Source organism: Lichenostomus cassidix, chromosome 6, assembly GCF_008360975.1.
Source record: "Lichenostomus cassidix isolate B80296 chromosome 6, HeHo_3.0, whole genome shotgun sequence".
Lineage (NCBI taxonomy): Eukaryota > Metazoa > Chordata > Aves > Passeriformes > Meliphagidae > Lichenostomus > Lichenostomus cassidix.
Window position 1 is genome coordinate 856,675 of NC_139487.1, and position 25,748 is coordinate 882,422.

Sequence of the window (25,748 nt, forward strand, 5' to 3'; positions counted from 1 at the left end):
TTGCAAACCCCTGAACAAGAACAGGAAGGGATTGTGGCAGAAGGAGAATTGTCCTGGAATTCTCTGGGAATTCCAGAAAGGAATTCTTTCCAGAAAGGAAAGGAGCTCTGGGAGACACAGCAGGACTATCAGAGCAGCAAACACCTGATAAAGGGGTAAACAGCTCGGGAAGGCAGGAGCTGGAGTGGGATTTGTGTCCCTGGAGCAGTGGGGAGGGGAAGGTGGATCCCACTGGCTGGGCAGGGCATGGGCCTGGCTGAGGGTCAGCACCGAAATCCCACTGGCTGAGGGTCAGCACCACAATCCCACTGGCTGAGGGTCAGCACTGAAATCCCACTGGCTGAGGGTCAGCACCACAATCCCACTGGCTGAGGGTCAGCACCACAATCCCACTGTCTGGGCACCAAAATCCCACCCTGGGACTGAGGAGGAGGCAGCAGAGGAGCTCAGGATCTCTCAGGAGGGGCTGAGGCTGAGCTCAAACACCAGAGCAATGAGGCTGGGAGGAGACAGAGCTGCCCTGTGGAGATTCTGGGTGAGGATAAAACCCACAGCGTGGAGATGTGGGCACATAATAAATCCAATTCTTGGGAGTATTTAGCCTCCAAATGTTAAACTTTTTGGAGATTAATGGAGCTTTGTCCTCTACATATTTTTGCCAAACCAATGTTTATTCTGGCTTGCCCACAGCTCCCTGTGGCATCAATCCATCTTCCATCTCCCTCTCTAATTCTGCTTTAATGAGGTGTTTGTGATCACACCCAACATCCTCCCTGCTATACCCAAGGCAGCTCTGCTGCTTCACCTTTCCCTGCCATGCTGTGAATTATTCATGTCCCTGGAGCTGCCTGGAGCCTGGGAGAATCCTCTTCAATCAGGAGCCTTCATCTCCATCTCCCTCCTCCGAGCAGCAGCTCGCCAGGGCTGGTTGTGCTGCTGAGTTTGGGGCAAAAAGGGATGGGGAACGAGGTGTGGTGGGTTCACTGCCAGGCTGCAGCTTCGTGTGTGCACTTCGGAGAGGGGAGAGGTTAGCTAATGAGCAGAGAGGGAATGTGAGGGAAGTGATCACCTCGTGCCCAGAGGCTCTGGGGCTCCCTGTCCCTCCTCAGAGTGCTCCTGGCCTCACCGGGCTGGGGTTGCTGAGCCTGGGGAGGAGAGACAGCCTCGGATTGTTTCCCTCTTTCCATCGTACTGAGGGTAAACATTCAGTGCTCAACTGCAGGTGTAAAACCAAGTGACTCCTGCTGTGCACAGGGGCTTTCGGGACTGTCTTTGTGATTTTCTTTTCTTTTTTTTGAATTTTTTTATTCCCATCTCCTTTCCTATCTGCTGGCTGCCCAGCACGCTGCAGCAGTGTGTTCCCCAGGGGAATGCCAGCAGAGCTGCAGGAGCTGCAGCACCCCAGGCTCTCCCTGGAGCTTTGGCTTTGCCAGGAGGATGCTGAGGGAGTTTTCACAGGAGAGGAACAGAGCTTGTGCTGCAGCACAGAGTCTCCTTCAGGAGTGAGGCTCAGGAGGAGCCAGGCTGTGCTCCCACTCCAGCTCCTCCCTGCTCTGAGCCTCAGCCTCATCCTCATTTATTAATGACTGAGGCAATTAGCATGGCTTGGAGCTTCCTTTGCACAAACCAGAGCTCTGCAGTGTGCTTTGGGCTCTTCTATTTCAGGGTAAATCTGCCAGTTGACATCTGGGTGTTCCTGGCTGGGATGGAATTCCCAAGAAGCTGTGGTGCCCCTGGATCCCTGGCAGTGTCCAAGGCCAGGCTGGACATTGGGCTTGGAGCAGCCTGGGACAGTGGGAGGTGTCCCTGCCACGGCTGGGTGGCACTGGGTGGGCTTTAATGTCCTTTCCAGCCCAACCCAAACCATTCCATGATTCCATGATGTGCATGAATGAATTTCCAAAGCCTGGGAACACTTTTCCTGTTCCTCAGGCCTGTGTGGCTCTAGATAGATGAAATACCTTGGCTGCCTCTTCAGCCAACATGGCAATGACAGCTGGAAAAGAACCACAATTTTAACAACAACAACAACAAAGGGATTTTGGTGGAGTTTCACTCAAGTGAGGTGCCCAGTCGTGGCTCTGGATGTCCCAGGATGTGAGGGACACCCCTGTCCCCAGTGCCCTGGCTGGTGTCCCCTGCCATGGGGTTTGGCTCCCTGTGGCACTGCAGCTCACAGGGCTGGGGCTGGCAGTGTCCCTGTGTCACCCTGCTGTCCTTCCCGGGAGGAGCCTGAGGTGACAGTGACACTGCAGTGACTCCCCTGTGCTCAGGGACCAAGGTGCCAGGGAAACCTTTGATTCCTGATTACAGATGCCCAGGGAAGGGAGATAAATTCAGAGTCCCTTTTGATGTGAATCAGCTGCTCCCTGCTCCTGCCTCCTTTAATGTGGAAATTAATGGCTCTGGCTTGTAAATCTTCTTTTTTGCTGCCCATAAAAAGGGAGCAAATCATCTTCTGAGCCAAACGCCATGGATTTGATGTTTTATCATTCTGAGATATTCCAAGGCAAGCAGAGGCAAAATGGGAGCTTGTTTTGTGCACCCTGAGTAAGTTTTAAATTAGTGGAGTAGCGTTTTGAGGTGAATCTGCCCCAGAGAACCACAGAATCCTACACTGGTTTAGGCTGGAAGTGTATCCCATATCCCATATCCTATATCCCATATATCCTATATCCCAAAAAACCCCCAAATTTAGAAAACACAATCTTTATTAATATGTCTTCCCCTGCAAGCTCCTTTTTTGGCACGGCTGGGTCTCTGTCTCTCACCTGCAGTCCCTCAAGGCCTCTCTGTTATCCACACACACTTTCTGTAGGCAGCAGCAGCTCCAGGGTTTGGGTTTCAGGATGGAGCCAGCTGTCTGGGAGGGACAGGGAAATGTTCTTTCCCTGCTGCCAGTGGAAATCAATCCAGCATTCCATGGGGATTCCCAGGAGGGTTACAGAGAGGATGGATGGATGGATGGATGGATGGAAGGAAGGAAGGAAAGGACACATCCTGGGCACGAGGGCTGGGTGTGGATAAAGGAGGCAGAGGAGGCCTCAGGCAGCAGTTTGGGGTTCCTTGCCCAGTTGTAGGTTGTGTGGTTTGTTTCTTGCACATGACAAAGGAATCCTTTCCCCTCACAGATCATGGCAAGGACTCGAGCAGAGCCTCCTGCGCCCCAGCGCTGCTCCTGCACACCGAGAGGAAGAGTGTCCCTGCAGGCAGTGACAGTGACAGGGACAAGGTCTGTGCTGCAGCCGTGCTGAACTCGGGATCCTCCCCTGCCCTGCATTTGAAAGAGCTGTGGATTTCATTTCTTCTGGAGCTGTGCAGGAGCTCTGTCCCTGTCAGTGGATCAGGGGAGAACATCAGGGCTGATCTGCTCCCCAGGGAATCCCAGAAGGTTTGGGTTGGGAGGGACCTCAATCCCACCCAGTGCCACCCAGCCATGGCAGGGACACCTCCCACTGTCCCAGGCTGCTCCAACCCCAATGTCCAGCCTGGCCTTGGACACTGCCAGGGATCCAGGGGCACCACAGCTGCTCTGGGAATTCCATCCCATCCCTCCCCACCCTCCCAGGGAACAATTCCTCCCCAATATCCCATCCATCCCTGCCCTCTGGCAGTAGGAAGCCATTCCCTGTGTCCTGTCCCTCTATCCTTGTCCCCAGTCCCTCTCCAGCTCTCCTGGAGCTCCTTCAGGCCCTGGCAGGAGCTCTGAGCTCTCCCTGGATCCTTCCCTTCCCCAGTGAACACCCCCAGCTCTCCCAGCCTGGCTCTGGAGCAGCTCCAGCCCTGGGATCACTCCATGGCCTCCTCTGGACTCTCTCCAGCAGCTCCAAATGTTATTTACAGTTTGCTGCAGACAGAGGTGCAGTTTGGGGACAATCCCTCTGTGAGATGTCCCTGAGCAGTCCCTGAGGAGCTGCTGGAAGGAGCAGAGCTGGCAGAACCTGCTGCTCCCTGGGCTCCTCTTTGCCCTCCTTGGTGCCACACGGAATTATCCCTCCCCTGCTCTCCCAGGGGATCTCTTGGTGTGCACAGGTCATGTTGGCTGCTTTTCCCCTCACCCTGCTCCAGCTGGGAGGTGTTTTATCCCTTCCTGTGTTTCTGGGCTGTTCCAGAGGCAGCTGGGTGTCCATAAAGCCCCTCCTGGAACTCTGCCCATGAGGGTAACCCCTCCATGCCGAGGGTGTTTGTCCCCCAAAGCCAGCTGTGTTTGCTGACTGTTCCCTGTGTCTCCCCAGGATCACTCCTTCAAGCTCCTGGCTGAGGCTGCCAGCCCTCCCCGCGGGAACAAGCCTGTGGCATCCACCCCAGTGCCAGGATCCCCCTGGTAAGGAGCAGCCCTGGCAGCTGCCAGGCCATCCCCAGGCATTCCCTTCCCAACGTGCCTTCCAGCTTCTGGCAGAGCTTTTCCTCATCAGTCATGGGGAGCATGTGGGAAGGAGCCACGAGCAGCCACAGCCCTGGGAGCTCGCTGTGTCCCAGCCTGGGGGCTGCTTGGATGGAGCAGAGAGAGGAACAGGATGGACAAGGAATTCTGCTTGGATGGAGCAGAGAGGAGGATTTATAAGGGATGCTGTTGGTTTTTAGGGCTCATCCTCTCTCCCCCAGTAGTTTCTGGTGGCTCTCCCTGCCTGGCACAGCTGGTGCTCTGCAGGTTGTGTCTCATGGTCCACATGCCCTGACCTTGTTCCCAGTCAGGTGACAACAGGAGCTAGGTCAAGTTTTGGGACTTTTTTAAAGAGATAAACTGTTCTGCACTTTCTGGCCTGAGTGCTTGATAGAAGGATTTTTGTTTCCTTTACCCACATGGTAATTAGTTTGTACTTAGGGATGATCCATTGTGCATGGGAAGAAACACAAAGTATTTATATCTATAGCATGTGGACTGTATATTATATATAGTTACAGAATATGGTAGAAAGGTTATTAAAGATATTGATCATGTGCATGTCACCGAATCCAGGATGCCAAAACTTCCACGGGTTTGTACAGCCAATTTTCTGGGATCCTCCCTGCCCTACACAGGGTGTGTTGGGTTATTTTATGGCAACACCCTGCAGTGAGGGAGCAGTTTTCCCATTTCCAGTCTTTTACCAGACCAAACCCTTTTAAACCCAGCTTTACTCCTTTTTAATAACAATTAAGCATCAGAGCTTCTAATGACAAGATTTGTTCCTTCCAGGTATTTTTGCTCCAGAGGCAGCAGCATTTCCCTCTCAGCAGTTTTTGAGTCTCAGTCAGAGTGGGTTCAGTTCTCATTGTGATGCAGGGAGCACTGCCTGGGATGGAAATGCTGTTTGTTTATTTACATACAAATTTAGGGACGAACATCTCCAGGTTTTGGAATGTCTATTAAGGACGGAGCCATACTTATTTTCATATTATTTTGGCTGATTCCAAATGAATGTCAGGACAAGCAGCTGAACTGCTGCCGTGCATGTTTTCCTGCGGCTGCTGCAGGGCTTGGCACGTTTGACAAATCCCAAACAGAGCCCTGAAAAACCATCCCAGAGATTTGGGACAGAGGGGGGACCTGTCAGAGCAGGTGGGAGATGGATGGGACACCATTGGGATGGCATGGGGATGGCATGGGGATGGTACAAGAATGTCATTGGGAATGGCACTGGGATGACATTGGGATGCCATTGGGATGGCACAGGGATGGCATTGGGATGGCATTGGGATGGCATTGGGATGGCATTGGGATGCTGTGGTCACACCCTTGGCCCCCAGCACAGCAGGCTACCTCCCATGTCCCCCTGCCAGCCCATGGCACCATGGCAATGGTCACTCACCCCACAGCCCCAGCTCCTGGCTGCCCCTGGCTGCTCTCAGCCGTGGAACCTGCAATGTCTTCTCCTGGAGCTGCTCCTCCTGGGAGCACCTCGTCCTTCTCCTCACCTGGCTGGTTTTCCTTCCTGGACTGTTCCACCTGCTGCTTTTGGGCTGTTTCAGCCCTTTGTGTGCCCAGGGGTTGATGAGGACAGAGCTCCCTGCCCGGGGTGCTGGGTGCCAGGGCAGGCAGGGCTGGGTGTCCCCAGGGTGTCCCCGGGCAGGGCAGGCAGGGCTGGGTGTCCCCAGGGTGTCACTGGGCAGGGCAGGCAGGGCTGGGTGTCCCCAGGGTGTCCCCAGGGTGTCCCCAGGCAGGGCAGGCAGGGCTGGGTGTCCCCAGGGTGTCCCCAGGCAGGGCTGGGTGTCCCCAGGTTGTCCCTGGGCAGGGCAGGCAGGGCTGGGTGCCCCTCGGGGTTCATTTCTCAGGGACTCTCTCTCAGGCCGGTTTCTCCCGGCAGGTGTGTGGTCTGGACCGGCGATGACCGCGTGTTCTTCTTCAACCCCAGCATGCAGCTGTCGGTGTGGGAGCGGCCGCTGGACCTGCGGCACCGCGGCGACATCAAGCGCCTCCTGGATGACCCTCCGCACAAGCGCAAGCTGGAGGCGGCAGCAAGTAACTAACTGGGACTGTTTGCCTTCCCGAAATTCCAAAAACTAACCTGGGGTTGTCTGCCTTCCCAAAACTCCAGTAACTAACCTGGGACTGTTTGCCTTCCCGAAATTCCAGTAACTCAGCTTGGCAGTGTTTGCCTTCCCAAAACTCCAATCAAAACTCCAGTAACTAACCTGGCATTGTCTGCCTTCCCAAAATTCCAAAAACTAACCTGGCATTGTTGGCCTTCCCAAAACTCCAGCTCATCAGGCTGGGCTTTGGTTTGGATTTATAGGCACAGCTCCTGATGAACCCCTGCAAACCCCAAATAACCCCTGCAAACCCCAAATAACCCCTGCAAACCCCAAATAACCACTGCAAACTCCAAATCATCACTGCAAATCCCCAATTAATCACTGTAAACCCCCAAATAACCACTGCAAAACCCCAAATAACCACTGCAAAACCCCAAATAACCTCAGCAAACCCCAAATAACAGCTTCCAGCCCCAAATCATCACTGCAAATCCCAATGAACCCCTGCAAACCCCAGTGAAGCCCTGCAACCCCCAATTAACCAACGAGCCCCGTGTCTGCAGGGAGATAAAAGCGAGCCATTATCAGCTTTTCTGTCAGCACAAAAGCAGCTCCAAAGCTGGGCTCTCTGTCAGTGTTGTCCTTATCGACACAGCCTGTAATTACATTTTTCTCTATGAATTTCCATCCTCAGACGCTTGTATATCCATTTATATATAATTTTGGTGCACGGCTTGAAGGGCTGTAGCTGGATGTCTAATTCCTCCGAAACCAATCTGCCGAAATTCACTCTCGAGGAGAAAAACAGAGCTTTCTACTGCAGGATGTATTGAAAGCTCAGTTAATTCCTGCCAAGAGATGGCCAGGGACAAAGATGAGGGTCATTGTTCATGGTCCAGATCGTTGTTCCTGCTCTGTCATTAATTAGCAGAAGAGTCTAAAGTCGGGGCTGATAGGTGCCACTTCAAAAATCTATTTTTTGCTGCGTTCCATCCTTTTTATTCACTATCTCCACCGCAAGGGTTTGATTCATGCTCTGGGTTTTTTATGGCTGTGACATTCATTGTTGCCAAACAATCTTCATCTCCTTTGCTATAATTGGGCCTTGTGGTTGCTCAGTGCTGGAGCAGTTTATAATTAGTGTAGATTAACTCTGAGGTGAAGGGGATTATTTGTTACCTCTTCTCTTAGCTTGTAATCTCCAGTAAATAAATAAAGCCAACGAGCTCAGTGTTCCCAGCAATGCTTCCCACATTTATTTAGCTGAGTGGCTGCTGCTGAGTTTTAATTGGAATTTGCAAATCAAACATCTGAAAAAAAAGAAAAAAAAAGAGAAGTCAGGTGAAGTTATTCGTGGGGTGCTCTGGGTTGTCTCTGCTGGAGGATCAAGTGCCTTTTAAATTTGGGCATAAATGAAAAATTACTCATTTCTCACTGCTCCTCCTCCACCAAGTGTTTGTTCCAGGAGATGGATGTGGCTCTTCCCTGATGGATTCCCAACAGTCCATCCCATTCCTGTGGGGCTGGAGAGGAGGAGCAGCTCTGCCATGGCCCAGAGCAAATTGATCTGCTTGGAATTCTTCCTCTTCCCTCAGCTGATCAGTGATCTGTCTGGGTGCTCAGGCTGAGGAAGTTTATGCAGCTAATTAATAGAAAATGGACTTCATGGAGTCATCAAACCATGGAATGGTTTGGGTTGGGATGACCTCAAATCCCACCCAGTGCCACCCAGTCATGGCAGGGACACCTTCACTGTCCCAGGTGTCACCAAAGCCCAGTGTCCAACCTGGCCTTGGACACAGCTGGTAGAATTGCAACTGAAAACCACTGATTATTAAACTTACTGAATTCCCACACATATTTTAGACCTTCTGGCATTCAGACAAACCCCTGATGCCCATCCCTGGAACCAGCACATCAATATTTCTCAGGCAGTGTGTTGGGACTGTTCAGTGCAGCCACTGCAGGGATGTGACCTCCTTTGGGATTTTGGGGAGAACTGCTGCTGAGGGGAAGAGAAAATATTTCAGAATCCAGGATTTGTTCCCCCTGTGGGTGATGGAAATCCAGGCTGTGAGTCCCTCAAGGACCCAGAGCAGAGCAGAGCTGATGTGGCTTTGGGGTTGCTCTGCAGCCTCAGGAGTGTGGGATTGCTGGTGCTGCTGGAATTCCTGGCAAAGAGGGAATCTCTGCTGGGAATTGCCTCCAGTGAATCCTTCAGGCTGCCAGCATGGAGATGATCCTGCAGGAATGTCTTTAGCTGCATTTCTGAAGGGAAGGCAGGAGGGAGGATCAGGTGAAACAATAACAAGATTGAAACCAATCATGTCATGAATGAAAAATGAGGCATTTTGCTGACTGGAAATGGTCACTTTATTGCTGCCACTTGCATTTGGATGAAGGCAATTCCAAGGGTTTTATAAAACTGTTGTTATTTTAAAAACCCTCTGTGGGGAGTGAAAGCCAGGAAACACCTGAGCAGCAGAGACAAGGGAGGAGAAGTCAATTTGAGGAATTTGTATTCCCATTTATCTCATTCAAATCTGATAATGACTTCTTCCCTTGCAGCAGACAAGTGTGTAAGCTCCTGTCCAGGGGATGAAAACGACGATCTGAGCATCAAAACCAAGAGAAACAAGTAAGTTCTGAACTTTCCTTGCCTCTGCCTAATGGTGGGAAGGGCTGGTGCAAAGAAGGGCAAATTAAATGCAGTTTTAATTCTGTGGGTAAATGATGGGAGCCATTCTCAAGGTGTCCTGTCCTCCTCAGAGCCAGGAGTCCCTGTCACCTCTGTTTCCTGTGGAAACATATCCATTTTTGGTGGATAACTCATGTTTGTCTGGGTAACTCTCCCCCTGCACTGGTCACAAAGAGCACCCCAAGGCTGAGCAGTCATTCCAAAGGCAGTGGATAGATTTCCCTGCACTGAAATCAGCAGTTTTCCTGCTCTCAGCTTTGCAGGCTCAGAAGAGCCTGAGGTGCTGCTGTCACTGACCTCTGTGACCATGCAGACTTCACATTCTCCTGAAATCACAGCTGAAAAAAAGCCATTTTGAGGTGTGCAGCCTCCCCAGATCCACTCCAGGTGGAATGGGCAGGCACAGGGTGTGTGGTGGGTTACTGTGGATGTGCTGAATGGAACTATTTCCTGTCATTTTTGGCACGAAGATAAAGACTCCTTTCCAGTGTCCCCTCCTTGGCAAGGTCTGTGTGAAGCTGTCACTGTGAATTCTGGGGTCAGCTGGGTCCCTGCAGCCCAAGGCTGGACACTCAGCTGGGGGAATTCCCCATCTGGGAGCTCCTGCTCCATCAGCTCTGCCTGGGGGGATTTCTGGAATGTTCCAGGGAGGATGCAAAGCCTGATCCAAGCACTGCTGACCTCTCTCTCTCTTGCCCTGTAAAGAACAGAAAAGAGCCAGGCTGCCCCCAGCGGGGCTGAGGCTGAGGCTGAGGAGGGAGGGGAGGAAGGCTCTGCTGCTCGTGTCACACCACCCCTGGAGGAGAGGATCACACTCTTCAGGGACATGCTGCTGGAAAGGGGGGTAAGGAACGGGATATGGAGTGGGAAATGCACTGGAGAGGGGTGAGGAATGGGATATGGACTGGGAAATGAACTGGAGAGGGGTGAGGAATGGGATATTCCCAAGAAATGCACTGGAGAGTGGTGAGGAATGGGATATGAACTGAGATATGAACTGGAGAGGGGTAAGGAACTAAGGAATGGGATATTCCCAGTATATGAACTATAGAGGGGTAAGGAATGGGATATTCCCAGGACATGCTGCTGGAGAGGGGATAAGGAATTACAGAATGGGAGCTCTGGCTCAGCAGCCAAGGAGGGATCAGGGATGAGGTTTCTCTTTTTGGGGCACTTTCAGTGGCTTTTCCCCACTGCCACCCGTGGGAACTGAGAGCTCTTTCCAGAGAAATTCCCAGAGAGCCCCAGGGATATCCAGAGGCACAGCCAGGGGCTCAGCAGGACATGGGGCTGTGACACTGTGACACTGTGGCACTGTCCATCCCAGGGATCCCACAGGAGCCCCAGAGAGCACAGATGTGTCCTGCTCAGCTCCTCACCCACCAGGAGCTGTACTGGGAGATCCTGAGTGTCCATCAGCACAAATCCCAAGGATTCCAGCCGTGGGGAGCCAATTTCACCCACTAAATCATGGAATTGTGGAATCCCAGCATGGTTTGGGTTGGAAAGGACCTCAAAGCCCATCCAGTGCCATGGCAGGGACACCTCCCACTGTCCCAGGTGCTCCAGCCTGGCCTTGGGCATTCCAGGGATCCAGGGATCCACAGCTTCTCTGGGAATTCCATCCCATCCCTCCCACCCTCCCAGGGAACAATCCCTCCCAAATCCCATCCAAACCCCCTCTGACAGCACAAAGCCATCAGTGCTGATCCCAATCCCTGGGAAGGATGTTCTGGAGAAGTTCCCAGCTGAGGCTGAGCTGCAGGAACAGGGAACTCTCCGGGTTTGGGCTGAGTGGGGACAGGGAGGTGGGCAGGCAGCAGTGGGTGCAGATTGTCCTCCTCTCCACTCTGCCATGTGGGTTCCATAAAGGGAACGTCATCCCTGCGAGGAAATAAAGCCCAAGGTGGCTGTTGTCAGGCAGTAAAGCCTATAAAATTTATCCCAGTAATCAGCAGGCTTTAAAGGGGGATAATTAGAGCTTCAGCAGCTCTGCAGTGAATTATCTCCACGCCAGAGCTGCTTTATTAATACATCTTGTTATTTATGCTTCAGAAAGGCAGAAGGGCCATAAATGAGCCCTGGGAGGAGGCTTGGCTGGCAGGTTTGAACTCGGGGGGCAATAAGTCAATATTTGGGAGGATTAGGGATGCTCAGGATAGGATCCTCAGGTGTTTCTATGGAAGATTTGCTCCTAGAATGGAGAAATTTGGGGCATTTACTGTTTGGCTCTGCTGTTGTTTACAAATGGGGAGAGGAGAGGTTATTTGGCTTTTGCCCTGAGTGTTTTTGAAGTGTCCAGCTCAGCACCAGCTGCTGGCCACGACTGAAGCACAGGGAGACCCTCAGTGCCACTTTAATCTGAATATTTAATGCCCAAACCCTGCCCTTTCCTCCTCGTGGTGCTGTTCCTCGAGGAGTTCCTGGATGGAATCACAAAGAGCTGGGAGCAGATGGAGTTTGCCAGCAGAGCTCTGCAGCTTCCTACAGAAATTATGGCAACAGAGGAATATTTATTGTACCATTTTAAAAATAGCTGGGGTTTTGGGGGAGCTCCAAGACACTCTTCATTCTGAAGTCTGGGGCAAGTTTTCCTTGTGTCCAAATGGGATCTGGATATTCTTCTGGAAGTTTCAAAGTTTCCACAAAATTCTGAGAGGAAGAGGCAAATTTAATGCTCATGGCCTCAAGTCCCCAAAGGCAATCTGAACTTTGCATTTCCCAACGGCCTCACATCCCCAAAGGCAGCCTGAGCTTCTCATTCCCCAATCTCAAACCACTCTGAGAGGAAAACGAGTCCATTTAAAACCACTTTGCTTCATCAGAGCTTTCCTGCTGGAGTGTTAATTACTCTGTTTAATTATGCTTCTTGTCCTTGGTTTGTTTTTTTTTTTTAGTGAATTTACTCTTTTGTAATTAGATGGAGTGATTAGAATATTTTATTTCCTTCGGATTTTTCTGTAGCCAGCAAATTACCAGGGATGTTGTAGAAGGTTCTGGAATAGTTGGAATTGTCACTGCCCAGGCAGGGAATTGGTCTGGGTGCTCTTTAAGGTCCTTTCCAACCCAAATTAAGAATTCCATGATTCCCTGGAGCTGGAAGAACCTCTGCAGGATGTGATATTCCCATCCCAGGTGGCTTTGGAGATGTTCACTGCCAGTTCTCCCCGTGTGCCTCAGCTGGGTCACAGTTCCAGTTCTGGAGTTAAATTGAATTATTCCTTTGACAGGAATTGGTGCTCCTGTGGCACCAACAGCCCCACAAACATGCACGTGCATTTCTATTGCACATGCAGGTGTCATTAGCCATAAATTGTGTTTAGGCTTGGGGTTTGGTGCAGGAGAAACACGATTTCACAAAGTTCCTGTGAATGCCATGCCATTAAATCCGTGGAATGTGTCCCTGCCCACGGCAGCAGGTTGGGACAAGATGATCTCTGAGGTTCTCCCAACCCAAACCCTTCTGTGATTTTGGGATTAAATTAAAATTTCCTTCCTGCTGGGGATTCTCCTCACCCCAAACGTGGGGAGAACACTGAGGTGTCCTGGAGCAAACCAACCCTGGGGCTGTGGGAACAGCCAGAGCTCTGCCAGAGACATTCCAATCCAACTGCAGCATCTCTGAGAATCCCGAGTTCCTCAGCTCTCTGAGCTCCTCTTTGGCTCAACCCCAGAACATTTCCTTCTCCCCCAGACCCACCAACCCCTAAGGCTCTGTCTGTCCCGCAGGTGTCAGCACTGTCTGTCTGTCTGTCTGTCTGTCCCGCAGGTGTCAGCGCTCTGTCTGTCTGTCTGTCTGTCCCGCGGGTGTCAGCACTGTCTGTCTGTCTGTCTGTCCCGCAGGTGTCAGCACTGTCTGTCTGTCTGTCTGTCCCGCAGGTGTCAGCGTTCTCTGTCTGTCTGTCTGTCCCACGGGTGTCAGCACTGTCTGTCTGTCTGTCTGTCTGTCCCGCAGGTGTCAGCGCTCTCTGTCTGTCTGTCTGTCTGTCCCGCAGGTGTCAGCACTGTCTGTCTGTCTGTCTGTCCCGCAGGTGTCAGCGCTCTCTGTCTGTCTGTCTGTCCCACAGGTGTCAGTGATCTCTGTCTGTCTGTCTGTCTGTCTGTCCCACAGGTGTCAGTGATCTCTGTCTGTCTGTCTGTCTGTCTGTCCCGCAGGTGTCAGAGTTCTGTCTGTCTGTCTGTCTGTCCCGCAGGTGTCAGCATTCTGTCTGTCTGTCTGTCCCGCAGGTGTCAGCGTTGTCTGTCTGTCTGTCCCGCAGGTGTCAGCATTCTGTCTGTCTGTCTGTCTGTCCCGCAGGTGTCAGCATTCTGTCTGTCTGTCTGTCCCGCAGGTGTCAGCATTCTGTCTGTCTGTCTGTCTGTCCCGCAGGTGTCAGAGTTCTGTCTGTCTGTCTGTCCCGCAGGTGTCAGCACTGTCTGTCTGTCTGTCCCGCAGGTGTCAGCACTGTCTGTCTGTCTGTCTGTCCCGCAGGTGTCAGCACTGTCTGTCTGTCTGTCTGTCCCGCAGGTGTCAGCGTTGTCTGTCTGTCTGTCCCGCAGGTGTCAGTGCTCTCTGTCTGTCTGTCTGTCCCGCAGGTGTCAGCGTTCTGTCTGTCTGTCTGTCTGTCCCGCAGGTGTCAGCACTGTCTGTCTGTCTGTCTGTCCCGCGGGTGTCAGCACTGTCTGTCTGTCTGTCCCGCAGGTGTCAGCGTTCTCCACGTGGGAGAAGGAGCTGCACAAGATGGTGTTTGACCCTCGCTACCTGCTGCTGAACCCCGAGGAGCGCAAGCAGGTGAGCAGGGCTGCCCAGCAGCACCTCCCAAACTCACCAGGATCCTCCCGGGAGCATCTGAGAATTCCCGAAAATCCGGATTTACCTGCGGAGACTCCTAGGTTTGGCTCTGCCCAGTGGGGGTGATGCTCAGCAGGCTCTGGGTGGGATTTTTGGAATAGGAATAGAAATTTAGGAGTGGGAATTGCACTCCAGGATCCCTGTGGGTTCCTTCCCACTCAGGAAATCCTGGAATTCCCAGTGCTGTCCCCTTGGACAGGCAGTGCCACAAGGAGGTTTGATCCCAAGGAGATCCTCCAGCCTGGGGGCTGCAGGGACAATGGGAAACTTGGGTATGGGGGGAAAATGGTTCCACCCTAAATGATTGCAGTATTGCATTGAATTGTTGCAATATTGCATTGAATTATTGCAGCATTGCATTGAATTATCGCAGCATTGCATTGAATTATCGCAGCATTGCATTGAATTATTGCAGTATTGCATTAAATTGTTGCAATATTGCTGAATTCTTATTTTCAGGACAATTCCCAGGAGTCTGGCAGGGTTTGCTGCTGTGGTTTGCAAGAACAGAGCCCACTGGGCAGAGCACTCTGGGGATCTTTGCAAGGGTTGGGTTTTTCTGGGGAGCTCCAAAGGGGTGTGGAGCTTTGCTGCCTTGATAATTTGGGTGTTAATTATCACCAGGGATCCCAAAATCTGCAGATGAGTCTAAAACATTCAGGAGAGGTGCAGAGAAGGTGAACACTGCTGGTCTGTGGTTATTTCTCTCCCTTGAAAGTCTTTTGTCATCCTGCAAAAGGGAATCATTTCGAATGTGGAATTGTCCATTTTTTAAAGAAACAGGATGAAAAATGAACTTATTCCATATTGTGCCATGGCTCTCCAGAGAGCTTCCTGTAGGTATTTACCCGAGGACTGCTCACATACATCTTCATTTACTCCCTTCCCAATATTTTCTCTCCTAAGGAAAAAAATAAAAAAACCTGAAACAAAATAATAAGAAAATACAGGAATGAAAATGTATGAGGAGCTGGCAGGATGGAAAGTGCTGCTAAAGAGCCTGAATAGGGAGTTTGGGATTTATTTCAGGGAACCAGCAAGGACAACACCTGGACCATGAGGAGTCAATCTGACGTGTTTTTGGGAAATGATGGAATTATTTTATCAGCCTTGGAGCAGCAGTGAGCCATGGCAGGGGTGGAACTGGGGGGATTTAAGGTCCTCCCAGCCCAAAGCAGTGTAGGTTCTGTGATTAACACAAACACTGCTCGTTTTTAATGAAATCCCCAATTCCAGCCAGGACAGGCAGCCCGTGGAGGTGATGGAATGAAAACAATTCTCCATCCATGGGGAGAACTGCAGACCCTGGGCTTGGCAGAATATTATTATTTGTTATTGGTTAATAACTTGTTATTTGTTAATAACAAATAAAAAATTTTTATTTGTCAATAACTCCTTATTTGTCATTTGCCAATAACTCCTTATTTGTTGTTTCTCAATACCTCCTCGTCTGTGTCTCTCCCTAACAAGATTTTTGAGCAGTTCGTCAAGACTCGCATCAGGGAGGAGTACAAAGAGAAGAAGAACAAGCTGCTGTTGGCCAAGGAAGAGTTCAAAAAGCTTCTGGAAGAATCCAAGTTATCCCCCAGGTGGGCATTGCCTCGGGAAGGTTGGGAAGCTCAGCTTTGCCATTTAGGGTGAAAGTTTTATCCCAGAACACTTCCTAGCCAGTGGAATATCTCTGTTCCAGTGCTGGGATGGCATTTCTGCCCTGGCATTTTGCAATATTTTGTATTCCTGGGTGAGGAATTGTTCCATTTCTCTGTCCCTCTCTCTCTCTTTCTGCCCCTTTCCCTCTCAGGATGTGCAATTCCTTGCACACCACATTTATTGCACATTCCTGTGCGTGCTGTGATCAGGGAACACACATTACTCCTGTAAAATCAGTGCCACGATGTTCAATCTCATTTCTATTGCACATGCAGGTGTCATTAGCCACAAATTGTGTTTAGGCTTGGGGTTTGGTGCAGGAGAAATATGATTTCACAAAGTTCCTGTGAATGCCATGCCATTAAATCCATGGAATGTGTCCCTGCCCACGGCAGGAGGTTGGGACAAGATGATCTCTGAGGTTCTCCCAACCCAAACCCTTCTGTGATTCTCCAACTCTTATTAAATTAAAATACACCATACAAGGCACAGTTTATTTTGTACTTTGTTTTGCAAGTGATGGATCCAGACTCACACAGTGGCAGTGCTCAGGGCAGGTCTTTCTCATTTGTAAATTATGTGAAAATAAGAGGGTTTATACGATAAATACTGTTAAATTGTTGGAACAAAGAAATGAGACTTTTCTCCACTAAAACATGCAGTAATTATTCAGCTCAGCCCGTGTTGGCACACAGATACAAACAGCACACTGGGCTGTAATAATTGTAATTACTAGAAATATTTTACAACAAAACTGGGAATACTCTGGGCTAACATCCCACCCAAACACTGACACTCCAGCACTGATATTCCCATTCCCAAGGGAAAAGCCCAGAGGCCAGGCAGCATTTCACCCCTAGATGGGTTTGGGAGCTGACTGTGCCACCAGAGCATCCAGGAGGCTCCTTTCCCTGCCTTGATTTAGGCACATGGTGAGAGAAATAAACCCCAAATATTTCCAATAAAAAGCAAAGAGTCGCCTTGGGGAAGGAGCTGTGAATGGCAGTGAAGGTAGGAGAGTGGAAACACCAAATACCCTGCAGCTGAAATCCAAACTCCAAACGAGTAATGGCTGTGAGCTGATGGCTCAGCATCCTCCTCTCCCCCTTTCCAAACCCCAAAGTCATCCCATTTCCCGAATTCCCTGTTCCCCAGGACAACCTTCAAGGAGTTTGCGGAGAAGCACGGCAGGGACCAGCGCTTCCGCCTGGTGCAGAAGAAGAAGGACCAGGAGCATTTCTTCAACCAGTTCATCCTCCTTCTCAAGAAGAGGGACAAGGAGAACAGGATAAGGCTACGGAAGATGAGATAAGAGCAGCTGGAGGTGGCAACGAGGACGTGAATTCGGGCTGTGGCTGCAGGAAGGGATTCCGAGGAAGGATGAAGAGTTTGGGGTCCAACAGCACCACCAGGAGTGGTGAATCCTGAGGGCAAACCGCCTCAAGACGGAATTTATGGATGGTCCACGGGATTTGGGAAGGCTGTGCTGCAGGAATGGGAAGGATATTTTGTTCTCAAAGAATTAATGTTTCATATTGAAGCTCTCTTTTGTACAACATCCAGAGTTTGATGCATTTCTAATTGCCATGATATGTGGATCCCTTAATTGTTTTAATTATGCAAATTACTTGTAATATACACAAGTTATGAATCCAATGCAGATTTATAATTAAGCAGAAGCAGATGCCATCCAGAGCAATCTCCAGGCATTTTCCATCCTTTTAGGGGAATTATCTCAAGCAACCTTTTGGCAACTCTGCATTTCCACCCAGAGTGGGGTCTGGTGGTCTGCAGGATCCTCGCCCGCTGCTCATCCGTCTGTCCAGTGCTCTGAGTAGTAGTGATCAGCTATTCATTGTAAACCTTGGTGAAGAGTGTGAGAATCTTGTTCCATGGAGAACTCTCTGGTCCAGAGCTCCAGGGTCGCTCCCCTCGGCCATCCAGCCCCAGTCCTTTGGTCAAGCCATCCCGGTCGGAGTTGGGTTCTGTTCCTGTGCGTGAAGAGTCTGCATGAGATTTTTCTCATCCTATTTGTATAAATAAATATTTAACTTTTCTATTTAAGAGGCATTGCCAAGCTTTGTTTGCAGGGGGATTTCAGGGGCAGAACTTTTTGAATTTTTTTTTTTTTTTTGCCAGAGCTCGGCAAGTGTTTGGGAAATGCTGTGAGGGACAGGGTGGGAATGTTGGGGTGTCTGTGGGGCCAGGAGCTGGGCTGGCTGATCCTTGGGGGTTCCTTCCAGCTCAGGGTATTCTGGAATTTTGTGAAAAAATGGGTAAAACAGCACAGGGCTTGTGATTTTCTCTCTGGAAAACCAGAGGAGGCTCCTGCCAGCAGCTGTTTGTGTGAAAATCCCGGTGAGATCCATCGGAAATCCGAGGATATTGGGAGCAAAAGTCACTCTGGCTACACAGGTAGGATGTCACAGCTGGGGAAAACCATTGAGCATCAGGATATCTCTGCCTTCATGGTGCTCTAAAGATACTTGTTTTCCACGGGTTGCTCTGTGTTTTCCATGGGTTGCTCAGTGGTTGGAATTTTTTTCTCAGGTGACCTAAATTTTAAGATCTTGCTCCTTAAATCAATCGATTTCTGTTTGCCTGCAGTGAGGGGGAGGATTTCTCTAACTCACTGTCATTTTTATTTAAATGTGTGCTGAATAATTTTATAGTCAAGGAGATAAAGGAACTTCCTACTACTTTGGGAAAGATGAACTCGGAATAATTCCGAGTGCAGGACACAGCGAGTGGCTTCCCAGTGCCGGAGAGCAGGGTTAGCGGGATTTTGGGAAGGAATTTTGGCTGTGAGGGTGAGGAGGGAGAAGGAAAAAGGCTGATCCAGGCCTTGGAGCTGCTTCTGCCCTGCCACAGCCCATGCTGAGGTCCTGCTTTCCTTGCTCCCTGCTGGAGCCTCCGGTTGCTCCATGTTTTCCATGAGTTACTCTGTGTTTTCCATGGATTGCTCAGTGTTTTCCGTGGGTTTCTCCATGTTTTCCATGGATTGCTCTGTATTTTCCTTTGGTTTGTCAGTGTTTTCCATGGGTTTCTCCATATTTTCCATGGGTTTCTCAGGGTTTTCCATGGGTTTCTCCATGTTTTCCATGGGTTGCTCTGTATTTTTCATGGGTTGCTCCATGATTTTGTATCTCTGACAGATCTCCAGGTTGTTCTCCTGCTCAGGTGAGTGTCTTGAGTGGTTTGGATATCTGCTATTTACAATTTTCCTGGTGGAAAAAGAAAACATTACGAAGAGTGGAATGGTTTGAGTGGTTTGAATGGTTTGGTTTGAATGGTTTGGTTTGAATGGTTTGGTTTGAATGTTTTGGTTTGAATGATTTGAATGGTTTGGTTTGAATGATTTGAATCATTTTCATCTCAACCAGCAGCACAGTGAGAACAGCCCTGACAGCAATGTCCACCCCAAACCCCAAATCCCCAGCCCAGGGCAAGGAGAGCAGCTTTACTTAGGGTTGGTTGGATCCCTGGAAAGGAGGAATTCCTCAGGGTATCTCCAGATGGAGCTCTGGGTTGGCCTCCCCTAGAACAAGACGCTGACAATTAGGGAGGTTGTAATTAAAAGCCAAATTAAGGTGGAATGGGCTGCCAAAGGCTCGAGCTTGTTCATTTGAGCTTCACCTGCCAATAAAATGCTAATAATGCCTTTGCCTGGATAATGCTGAGTGAGTGAGGAGCGATCTGTGTGCTCACAGCCCTGGCTGGGCTGTGTTGGTCTGAGCCCAAGATGAACAGGAGGGAAAATCAAAGGTGATAATGTGATGTGGCTTTTCTTTATTTAGGAAAAATGCAAAATCCCTAGGGAACAAGTTCCAAACCGTGTGGGCAATGTGAAGATATGCAAAGGATGAGTGTTGGGAGGTTTTGGTGAGTTTGGGATTTTTTTTTCTCTGCTTTTCAGCCTCCCAACAAGGCTGCAGGTTTTTTTTTTTTTTTGGAGAAACATTTAGTGGTTCAGCAAGAGTTAAAGCCATTTTGTTTCTCTTTTTTTTAAGTACTTTGTGACTTTTTTTTTTTTTTTTAACTTAGTTCTTCATATTTTGATTTCTTCGCTTGGGTTTACTTTGGCAAACATTGCTTTCATCCCACCCCCCTGGGAACAGCTCTTGCTGTGGCTGTGATCATTGTTGGGAGAACTAATCCTGAGCAGAAATGGAGAGAAGTCAGAGAAATGAAAACAAATGATGGCAAAGCTCCCCGGAGACTCCGAATTGACTCTTCTGGATTCACAGCGAGATGCTCTTGGTTTGCTCCTGTGAGCAATTCCACTTGATTTGTGCCTCTGAGTGTCAGTGGAATATCCACAGATTGTGTTTCCTCTCAGTGTCAGTGGAATATCCACAGATTGTGTTTCCTCTGAGTGTCAGTGGAATATCCACAGATTGTGTTTCCTCCGAGTGACACTCAGATTGTTTGCTCTCCAATGGCTTTTCCCACTGAATTCACCTCTGGAAACTTTGCTCAGAGCTCTGCTGCATCCAGGCAGTTTTTCTGGGTTTCTCCCATTGCTGGGCTGGAGGTGGTTTGTTGCTGGGCTGGTTGTGTTTAATGTCTCCACACCGGGAGGGAAACAGGGGGAAACTGGGAATGCAGCAGGGATGTTTTCCCGTGGAGAAGGGATGGAGTTTGTCCCTTTCTGCAGAGAGGCACCTGGAGAGTTTCAAGGGTTTGTGAGCAAAGTTCCTTTCAGACTGAGCTGGGCACTCAGTCTGCTCTGATTGAGTGTTTTCTATTTGTCTAAAGTGCTTTAATTTGGATTTTTCCCCTCCTATCCTGGGAGGGAGGGAGGAGCCAACAACTGCTTCCTGATCAGTTGTGTTTCCTTATCCAGGTGCTCAGCAGGGTTTGGTCTGGGGAGAAAATCAAGGAGATTTTTTGTGGTTTTTTCACAGTTAGAGAGGTGATCCTGTGCTCTCATCCTCCCTGCAGATCACAACCCCATCTCCCCTTTCCTTCTCCTCCTTTATTAAAAGTGAATAATTTACCAGTTGAAGGTAAATCATAGAATTTAGAACAGCCTGGCTTGGAAGGGAAGTTAAAGATCTTCTCCTTGCACACAATGCCTTCTGTAGCTGATCATTCTGGAGTTAGCTGCTGATAAAAATGAAGGGTTCGATTAAAAAAAGGCAAAGAAATCTTCACCTATTCACTGAACACTCTGAACACTTCCCTTCTTCCTGGGCTTGTTATTTATTTAGAGAGAAAGAACTGTCCTTGGAAATTCTCCTTTGTGCTTGAGGTGCACATTTCAGGCAGCTTTTCAGGGAGATTGGAGTCTCCAGTCCTACTGCGAAGTTTCTCAGCTGGAAGAGCTCATCTCAATCCTTCTAAATGAATTTTTCCACATTTACCTGTTGGAATCGATTTGGCCATTGCTGGTTTTGAAGCAATGACACCACTTGGGGATTAATCAGATTATTACATCATCATTCCCAGAGCAGCTGTGGTGCCCCTGGATCCCTGGCAGTGTCCAAGGCCAGGCTGGACATTGGGCTTGGAGCAGCCTGGGACAGTGGGAGGTGTCCCTGCCATGGCTGGGTGGCACTGGATGGGATTTAAGGTCCTTTCCAACCCAAACCAGATCAGGCTTTACCCCACAAAAAAGAATATTTTTAATATATTTCTCCTTTTTCTCCTTTGAAGAGAAAAGCCTTTCCCTGGAATCACAGCGAAGCTGCTGCTTGGAACAGGCACTGCCTGCAAAACAAGAATATCTTTAACTTTAAAGAGCATTTTTAATAAAGACCTTCTCCATCTGAGCAGGCTGTGATTGTCGGCACGGTAGGCTGAGGCTTTCAAGGCCCGTGTTTTGTTTGTATTAAAAATAATTTTCCCCTCAGATGTGATATTTTTCCTCCTGAAAGAATAAAATATTGATTTAATAATTCAAACACAGTCAACTGGAGGTTGATGCGTCTGCATCTTCGGCACAGATCTCCTTACAAATTGCAACTCTGTGTTTTTATGTTTTTGTTTGGAAACAAAAGCTGCTCAGTTGTTCTCCAAAATATCCAGTGTTACAAACCCATGGAAAATCCTCTTCCTGCAGCAGCTGATGGTGATTCCCAGAGAGAGGAGAGCTGAACAGGGAGGGTTTGCTCTGTGTCACCTCCTGAAATTGCTACACCAAAAACTCCATTGCCCTGGGATGCTTTGGGGAAAGCAGAGCACTGAACTGCTTAAAAATTAAAGTCTTTGCTTTGGGCCATTTAAAAAAAAAAACCAACAAAACTATTCTGACTTTTAATTTAAAAAAACAAAGGAAACCACAAATTCCAACCCTGAAATGCAGAGCAGGAATATCCTGCTTGCTGCTTCCTCGAGCTGCACGAGAGAGGTTTTCCTGTAAATGATTCTGTTTGTGGTGAGCAGTAAGTCAGAGCTGGCGTCCAACATCAGGAGATGTGCAGCTGCTGGAATGGAGCTGCTGGAATTCAGTGGAAAACTTGGAGAAAAGTTTTGCCCCTGGGGGGATCCTGGGGAAAAGCAAAGCAGAGAAGCTGGGAGATTGTTTCCTTCACAGCCTGGGAGTTCCAGGGGAGATGCTGCAGAGAGCCAGGAGGAGAGGAATGCTGCTTTCCCACCAGTGCCACAAACCTGCATCCTGCTGCTCCCCTCCACATTCCTGGGGTTTGGGAATTCTCCCTGCAAGGAGCTCCATTCCCATCTCTGCCCATCCTCCTCCATGCCTTTCACCCTGGCTGGGAGCTGGAAGGGTTTCCTTTCCCTCTGGAGCTGCACGAGGAGCTGCTGATTATCTGTCTGTGATAAAACCTCCGTGCTGATAAAGCCTTTGTGTTCTCCAGCTGGAGTTTGCTGCTGGGAGGATTAGGGTTTTTCTCCAACGTGTTTATTTTGAAGCTGCAGACAAGGTGAGGAGTGTTCCTCCACTCTGGAAACTCAGCCAGACAAGACTTTTTACATTCCCAATCTCCCCTGTTTCCTCCCAGTGCCTCCTTGCAGTGTTTTTAGCAGTCTGTCTCCCAGCAATGGGAGCTGGCTCCTAAGGAATAGGAACAATCAGTGAATTCCTTGGCTGGTTCATGTTTTGGGCTCAGCCCTGGCCGGGGCACTGAGGGCCACACTTCCCCATGAGCATCCCCAGGGTTGCCAGGGAAACCTGAGCACCAGGCTGACTCCAGCCGGCGGGAATCAGACACATTGTGTGGTGCAGACAGCTCCAAGCTGACTCCCGATTAACCAACAGCCAGCCAAGGCAAACAAACAAGCTGCAGAGCCCTGGTGGCTGCTGCCCTCGATGACTGCAGAGCGAGGAGCTGGAGCTGAGGGCTGGCAGCCTGGGGTGACAGCGGTGGCACCAGCAGATGGCTTGGCACATGGCTTTTGTTCCTGTCGCTGTAAACAAGCATTTGCTCTGCCTAGGCTGAAGAGATGGATGTGTGGAATGGTCTGAGCTGGGAGGGATGGGAATCACCCTGGGCTGGTTAGAGCTGATGGAATGGTGTGAACTGGGAGGGATGGGAATCACCCTGGGCTGGTTAGAGCTGATGGAATCACCCTGGGCTGGGTTAGAGCTGATGGAATGGTCTGATCTCTGAGGGATGGGAATCACCCTGGGCTGGTTAGATCCACAGTGTGACCCTGACTGACAGCAAATCAATCTGGGATCCATCACTCCCATCAATGTATGGCTGCAGTGACGTCACTCCCAAATTTCCCAGATGCTAATGAGCAGAGCCACCTTGGCTGGCACTCCACAGGCAGGGTAATTCCCCAGCAATACCCCTGTGCTGCTGAGGGTCTCTGCCATGAAATATTCAGCAGCTCTTCTTCTTCCCCGTGCTTGTGGCACAACTCTTGTGATGGGAAAACAGAGAGAATCCCTTCACAGAGCATCCCTGCAGCTTCCCAGCAATCCAGGGGAATGTTCCAGGGAAGAAGATGTTCTTCTCTTCCACTGAGCCACGAGAAATCACGTTAGCAATCAGCTAACGAGGGGCTGGGAGAGGAGGGATGTGTGCTCAGCGTGAAGGACAGTGAGCTGCTGCTGCTGGAGCCTCAGGAGCTCTGGGAAACAAGGAAAATATCCTGGATAGCTATGGGAAAGGTGACAGGGGGTGGATGCTGTGGGACCCCAAACCCCACTGGGGTTTGCCAAGCTGGGTGATTCCCTGGAGGTGACACTGATCCTGGCACTGGGGACATCCCAAAGCTGGGAAACACAGCAGCAGCAGCCAAAACCACCCAGGACAGGGAAACTGGCCCAGCAGACTGTGTGTGGGGTGGGAGAGCACTGAGCACTCACCCTGCTCACTGGGATCATCCTTGACTCGACTTTGCTGAGCTCTTTGTATTCCACTGCCTGGATGTCCTTCCAAACTGCAGCTCCTGCTTTCTCACTCTGATGCCTGAACTCCATTATCCACTCTCCCCTGTGTTTAAGCCAGTTTTGGTTCATTTACTTCACACTTATCTTTTTCAAAACCTGTTTGTGTTTACAGTTTAACTCATTTAACTTTTGTTTTCCTTTCTCTCTCGCCACCATTTCCCTCTCTCCTCACAATTACGTGTTATAGCTGATAATTAATGCTCGGGGGATAAAAAATGGGAGATTTTGTTCCAAAGCTGCCTGGCTGCTCAGCACAGCCCCTTCCAACAGTGCTGTACAGCTGCTGGAGAACCACCTGGAATTCTGCCTGCAGCTCTGGGATTCCAGGACAGGCAGAGCTGGAGCTGCTGAGAGTCCAGAGGAGGAGTTCAAGGATGAGCAGAGCATGGAGCAGCTCTGCTGGGAGAGCTGGGGGTGTTCACCTGGAGAGGAGAAGCTTTGGGGTGATCTCAGTGTGGCCTCAGAGCACCTGAAGGAGCCAACAAGAAACAGGGAGAGAGACTGGGGACAAGGGATGGAGGGACAGGACACAGGGAATGGCTTCCCAGTGCCAGAGGGCAGGGATGGATGGGATATTGGGGAGGAATTGTTCCCTGGGAGGGCGGGGAGGGCTGGGATGGAATTCCCAGAGCAGCTGTGGTGCCCCTGGATCCCTGGCAGTGTCCAAGGCCAGGCTGGACATTGGGGTTGGAGCAGCCTGGGACAGTGGGAGGTGTCCCTGCCAGGGCACTGGATGGGCTTTGAGGTCCTTTTCCAGCCCAACCATCCAGGATTCTCCCCCTCAGCCCAGTTTATCACCCTCCCGCCCTTCCCACATCCCATCCCAGCCCTGCCCAGGACTGTGGGAAGTTCCCCAAACAGGGATAACAAACTGATGTCAGGCAAATATCAATTTCTCATTTCCCAGGTTCATTAGGCAGCCCAGTGTCCTCATCCATGTGTGTAATCAGCATTTCCAGCAGCTCCTGCTCCCCTCAGCTCCTGATGGAAGGGGAAGTGTTCAATTAGCACGGAGAGGCTGGAACAGGGTGATTAACCAGAGCTCAGGAAATAATAAACCCATCTAACGAGCAGGGCTTTTCTCAACCTGCCATGGGAGCTGCTTGTGTTCTCTGCAGGCAGGAGAGCTGCAGCCAGGGGATGTCACTGGGCTGTGCTCTCCAGGGAGCTCTGTGCTCCCACGGGCACAGCTGGGACCATCCCAAAGCTGCTCCTGGACACTGACAGTCCCTGGTGGCTCCTGGCTCGGGAATGGTTCAGTCCAAAGCACAGGATGCTGAGTTAGAAGTTCACAGCTGCTGGAGGAGGACGAGGAGGGCACAAAGCAAATGAAATTTTGCCTTTATCCTCCTTTCCAGCAGCATTCCCAGAACTGTTTTCCAGGAAGTGACCTCTCCTGGATCCTGGAGAGAAGTGACCACTGCTGGGACAGTGAGCAGGGAGGGACTGGGATGTGCTGATTCCAGTGGCTTCCTCTGCCCCTCCCACCCTCACTGAGGCCACCAGGGACCCTTCTGGGAATGCCACCTGATATCAGGGCTGCAGCACTGGGGACTGGCTGGGACTGGAAGGAATTTGATTCTATGTGAATTTATTTCATTCTTATTACATCCAGACAAACCTAACTGTGCAAACAACCTGGGAAATTAGCCAGGCCCTAATTAACCCAATCCAGCCGGGCTGGGAACAGAACTGATCATTCCCAAACCTTCAGCAGGGACATTCTTTGGTTGTCACAGTGTCCTGGT

The 25,748-nt window shown here is 50.2% G+C and overlaps 1 protein-coding gene across 2 annotated transcripts in view; it reads left to right on the top strand.

Moving 5' to 3' along the window:
* Window positions 1-17,699, top strand: part of TCERG1L (transcription elongation regulator 1 like) — a 44,382-nt gene extending 26,683 nt beyond the window's left edge. The window contains exons 6-13 of one of the 2 annotated variants that reach the window (XM_085064574.1): window positions 3,132-3,232; window positions 4,236-4,324; window positions 6,288-6,442; window positions 9,028-9,094; window positions 9,860-9,998; window positions 13,836-13,925; window positions 15,456-15,574; window positions 16,791-17,699. In XM_085064574.1, the coding sequence (XP_084920700.1) occupies window positions 3,132-3,232; window positions 4,236-4,324; window positions 6,288-6,442; window positions 9,028-9,094; window positions 9,860-9,998; window positions 13,836-13,925; window positions 15,456-15,574; window positions 16,791-16,947 (917 nt within the window). In that variant the 3' untranslated portion in view covers window positions 16,948-17,699. Of the gene's footprint in view, window positions 1-3,131; window positions 3,233-4,235; window positions 4,325-6,287; window positions 6,443-9,024; window positions 9,095-9,859; window positions 9,999-13,835; window positions 13,926-15,455; window positions 15,575-16,790 lie in introns of both variants that reach the window. The other variant, XM_085064573.1, reaches the window with a different exon arrangement.
* The last annotated feature ends 8,049 nt before the right edge of the window (window positions 17,700-25,748 follow it).